This window comes from Onthophagus taurus, chromosome 5 (assembly GCF_036711975.1).
Source record: "Onthophagus taurus isolate NC chromosome 5, IU_Otau_3.0, whole genome shotgun sequence".
In the NCBI taxonomy this organism is placed as follows: domain Eukaryota; kingdom Metazoa; phylum Arthropoda; class Insecta; order Coleoptera; family Scarabaeidae; genus Onthophagus; species Onthophagus taurus.
In genome coordinates, this window is record NC_091970.1 from 12691300 (window position 1) to 12696416 (window position 5117).

Genomic DNA, 5117 nt, shown 5'->3' on the forward strand with positions numbered 1-5117 from the left:
TCAGGTAGAAACGCCTAACTTTTGAGGGTATCCACCCATCATATTTAATTATCACGTTATTTATCGTTTTTCGTACCTAAACACCTGGTTGGTTTTTTCTTTTTTTATTTTATACTATCCAATATTTTATTAATAAAAAGTTTTTGATCATATTCACATCACATTTACTAAAAAATAAGGAAAACCATTTCGATCGGCCCATTAATAAGGTCTGCTTTAGTGGCCTCTTTGCGTGTTTCGAACTGATTTTGAAATCACCGTCCAAGGGACCGTAGTTGTTGTTCACGTGTCGGACTGTAATCAGCCGGCTTCTGATGGTTATCAGAGACGTTCGGACGGTTTTAACTTCACAATTACACCCCGGGCGAACGTAATAATTCAATTATGGGGATCGCGTGCGATCCGTCGCGACGCCAGACGTCGTCGTAATCGTTACCGAAAGAAAAACGTGCTGGAAAAATAAAGGAAATCTTAAAAATTATCATTTAAAATTTCGCCCCATTTTAATTTATTATAAAGCGAATTAAGTAGCGATTTATATCTCAAATTAAAGATAAAAAAATAAACTTTTTTGAAACTTTGAATAAGATGATCAATAACATCATCATAATAAGTTTATTTGTGTACTTTTTGGCCCAGTACTCAGCATAACTGCTTTTATGCTTTGGTGTTGCCAACAATTTTTAATTCTCGTTAGTGCAGTTATCTTAGCTTCACTACAGTCTTTCCCCATTTAGATTTTTCTTTTGTACTATCTTAATCTACCACTTATCTTAATTAAATCTAGAACTTAAAGTTATATTAAATTGTAATTTATTGGCTTTGCTTCTGTTGCTGTAACAGATATCCTTGGTTTAGTATGCCAATATTCCACACAGCTGCTTATTTTACAATAGAATTCTTTTTTCAGCCATTTCAGTTAATGTTGACAATTGGGTTTAGTTCAAAGAGATATTCAGGCATAATTCTCTTAAGGAGTTACATTCTCTTTTCTAAATTAAGCCGAGATCGCTTGTGGCCGAGCTACTGCCATCCATGCAAAGAAAGATGTTGAACGGAAGAAAGTCATTGGGACGAATGTTACGTAGATAGTGGAGCACATAGATAAAGAGGTCGATGGTTGAGAGTCATATCTGCGACACTGGAAAAAAAAAGAATGGTGACATGAAGAGGCTCAGAACGGAAAGGCAACTTGGGGCTGGTTGTGGTACGGAGACATCGCAAAGCATGATGGAAAGAATGAGGATGGTAGAAGAGGATCTGCAGTTTTTAATAAACACCTGTCTGTTTTGAAAAGCGTAAAGATGTAAAGATATAAAATGGTTGATTTGTAGTTACAAAGTGTCTTGTTGTTTATCACTTTAATGAGAACACCGGTAGAGAGAAGTTTGTGGAGGAAATGCACAAGAGTAATTGAGGGGAGTTGGAAGTAATGTTAGAGGAGGTCAATAAGCAGGTGAAAATTAAATCGTGAGACTGCAAGGATAAGAGAATTTAGTGCTGGTAGCGAGTGTTTCAAGAAAATATACAGGGTGTTTCTGTAAGTCGTGGCATAATTTTAATCACAAATACTAGAGTTAAAATGATGATTCGTATAATAATTTTTGATCTAAAAATAAAAATATTTAAACATTTTGTTAAATATTTTCAATTTGGTTTGTCTTAGAAAGATCAAATTTAAACTAAAACTAGAGCTAACACTAGCACTATCACTAGAACTAACACTAGACCTAGAACTAGAAACTTTCGTTAAGCCGTACGTTTTTTGAAAAAATGTTTGACCTTTCGGATGCCATGTTGCAACCTTCTTCAGAAACAAGTTCGAAGTGATAACACTTTGAACTTGTTTCTGAAGATTTTTCAAAAAACGTAAGGCTTAACCTGAAAGTTTCTAGTTCTAGGTCTAGTGTTAGTTCTAGTGATAGTACTAGTGTTATAGTTCTAGTTTTAGTTTAATTAACACTGGCCGTGAAAGCCTTCGTACTTATAAAATAAAATTTGGCAAAAAATGCAATCTTATCATGAAAAATTGTTTAAGATCACTTCTGAAAGTATGCAACCACAGATCAATGCTATACAGGTGTCCACAAAGGTTATTTACTTAAAACTTTTTTATTATGTCGTTAACCCTTAAAATTTTCAACTGATTCTAAAAGCCTATTTCATTTTAAAATTATTTTCACTCTTAGAAATTTTTAATTAGATGCATCGTTTTAGAGTTATTCCCAAAAAGATACAACCTCGATTTTTAAATGGGCATTAAGTATTGATCTAGTGGTTGCATATTCTCAAAAGAGATCTTAAACAATTTCTCATGATCAAAATTGCACTGTTTACCAAATTTTATCTTTCTAATAGTGAGTTTAGACATGCATGGATTTAGTGGCGCCAATAAAAATTGCATGTGTAAACATCAACTGGCATGCAAGTTGAAATCACGCATGCATGGATCAGAAAAGTTTGCACCCTTCTGAAATTACTGGCGCCAGTGATGAGTCTAAAAACATGTAACCATGACAACATAGATTACTATCCACAAAAATACCAAATTTTTTAATGTCAGATTTAGGTTAAGTTATGACACGATCTTTTCGTCGTTTCTTTTTCTGTATTTCTTTTATCTTTTTTTCCACTAAAAGTTTAGCGACTATTTTGCATGCTTTGGAAAGTTTACTCAACATATTGCACTCTGTGCAATACGCTTTAAAAATGAAACCGGCGTATCACTTATTTTTGTTTTCCCACATGTAGTGTAAACCTTTACTGGCGTGCAAATAGAACTGGCGCCACTAAATCCATGCATGTCTAAACTCACCTTAAGACAAACCATATTGAAAATATTTAAGAAAATGTTTAAAAATGTCTTAAGCTCATATCATAGCCATTTATAGGTTTAGACCAAAAATATTTACACATGATTCGTGTAAATATTTTTGGTCATTTTAACTCTAGTAAGGTACGTTAGGGTAATATGGCCCAGTTTCAGTTCAAATGAGTGCAAAAATGTTTAAATCAGGTTTATTCAGAAAATATTTTGGTAATGTTAAAAATTGGTTCAATACAAAACATTATACTCTTATAAACAATATTAAAATAAACTATATTCGCTTCCACAACAAAAACTTTAGAACCCTCGAATTGGGCCATATTTCCAACCTTAACTGATATATGGCCCTATGGTTAAAGTAACCAAAACGAGTATTAAGCGCATTTAGGGCACAGATAGTCTTCGGTATCTTCTAGCACTAGTCCCGCACAAACTTCATGTACCCAGCAGGTATTACACTGAATACAACGCCGCATGTCTCGTTCGCAGTCCTCCTCGCATAAAACACAATACCCTTCTTCATCGTTCTTATTTTGTTTCTCTTCAATTGGCGGATTTGTCCCCTTTCTAAATAAGTCTGTTTTTAATAGCTGGGCCTTATAATTGACTGCTTTCTTTCGGGGATTTTTCGTCTGCTTAGCAGTTGAAAAGTCTGGAGTCTTTAAAATGTCAGCAAATGATTTTTTCTTTGGACTTTTCTTCGGTACAGAAGCGTTATCCCGGTTAGGCTATTTTACAGTTATGACACTAAGTATCTTTATCTTTGATGTAGCAGAATCGGTTTCTTTGTTGGCATTGGTCCATGAGGAACAACCAGGACTAGGTTCATGTGATGATTTACCTGTAGAAATCGGGCCTCCTTTTTGCTTAAAATGAATCAGTGAGATATCGTCTTCATCATCAAATTGTTTTTTTGGTTCTGCTTCAGTTTCTTACTGTTTGTGTGTAAGAAGTGACTTACTAAAAGCATTTTCTGGGATGACTGATGGGTCGAATGGGTATATCCCTGTTATTCGAAAACCATTTTGGATGTTTGAAATGGACATACATTGTTGCCAGACTTTATTGAAGACAATCTCGAATCTATCCTTCTTTAGAGGTCAGGCAAGGAACATTTGTTGCTTCCCAGTAATTCAGCAGTTCATTGTCCCAATAATGTTCAAAGGATCGGAAAACAGCCCTGTCTAGTGGTTGCAATTCGTGGGTTGTATTTGATGGTAAGCAGTACAAGGACACATCCAACTTTTCCGCTTCTTCAACAATGGAGATATCTAGGTGACAAGAAGTACCATCAATGACTAAAAGAACTCTTCCTGCTGGCTTGAATTTTGCAAAATGTTGTAGCCCAACAATAAATAACTCCCTAGTCATGCTCCCTTTTGCAGATATTTGAACAGTGGAACCAGGGGGAAAGTTGTCTGAGTAGGTATCCTTTTTTCTTAAACCTTTGAAAATAATCATTGGTGGTACCGCTTGTCCCAGTGCGTAGACACAAGCTACCACTGTCACGTTTTCACCATATTCATTGGCTAGTAAATGAATTCGGCCTTCTCCCTTTTCTGCTAAAATCTTGTGAGCATGGTGCAAAGTTAATCTGCATCCCTTTTCATCTAGGTTGTAAATAAATTGAGGCGAATGTTTTAGTTTTAATTCGCGTAAAACGGTATCTAATTTGGAAAACTGATCCTGTACGATGGTTGGGTTCAGTTTTTGAGCTCTAGCGATGCTCATCATCTGCGGCTTCCTCTTGGCGATGTTTGGGTGCCTCTCTAGAAACGACTAAGTAAATCCAGCAAGTTCCTTCTCATTGTTGACTTTGTGGCCGATATTTGCTTCATGACAAAATCGGAAAACGCTTCTACGAACTGTTCTTGGAGTTAATGGGAGTCCCACTCGAGACATCCTTATTATTCTTGATTCTAAGTCTTCTTCCTGTTCCTCATTTAATAAAGGTCTTCGTCCAAGCTTCCTTTTTGCATCCCCAGTTTTGATGTGATTTCTCAAGGTGGTGCGTGGAATACCACAATGTTTTTCAACGTATCGTGGATTATGGCCTTTTCTAATCAATTCTAGTGCTTCTGTACTCTTTGCACACTTTTCCCAGGCTGTAAAAAAATAATAAAAACTCGTAAATTTCATATTCGAATACGGTGGGTAATATGGCCCATTACCGTTTTGTTGTGGGTCATATTTCCGACAAGCACTTCACCGACATTTCGGGTTATAATTTGTGAACAAAATAAACAAAAACTTTTACTGAGGCAAAAATCAGAAGTTAAGGGGCTACAAA

The 5117-nt window shown here is 35.7% G+C and overlaps 1 protein-coding gene across 1 annotated transcript; it reads right to left on the minus strand.

The window, feature by feature from the left end:
- Window positions 1-3910: 3910 nt before the first annotated feature.
- Window positions 3911-4558, minus strand: LOC111416214 (uncharacterized). Its single transcript, XM_023048180.2, has one exon. The coding sequence runs from the start codon at window positions 4556-4558 to the stop codon at window positions 3911-3913; it is 648 nt and encodes a 215-aa protein (XP_022903948.2).
- Window positions 4559-5117: the final 559 nt, after the last annotated feature.

Excerpts from the sequence above, each read along its gene's own strand:
- LOC111416214 (XM_023048180.2), bottom strand. The coding sequence starts at position 4,558 with ATGAGCATCGCTAGAGCTCAAAAACTGAACCCAACCATCGTACAGGAT.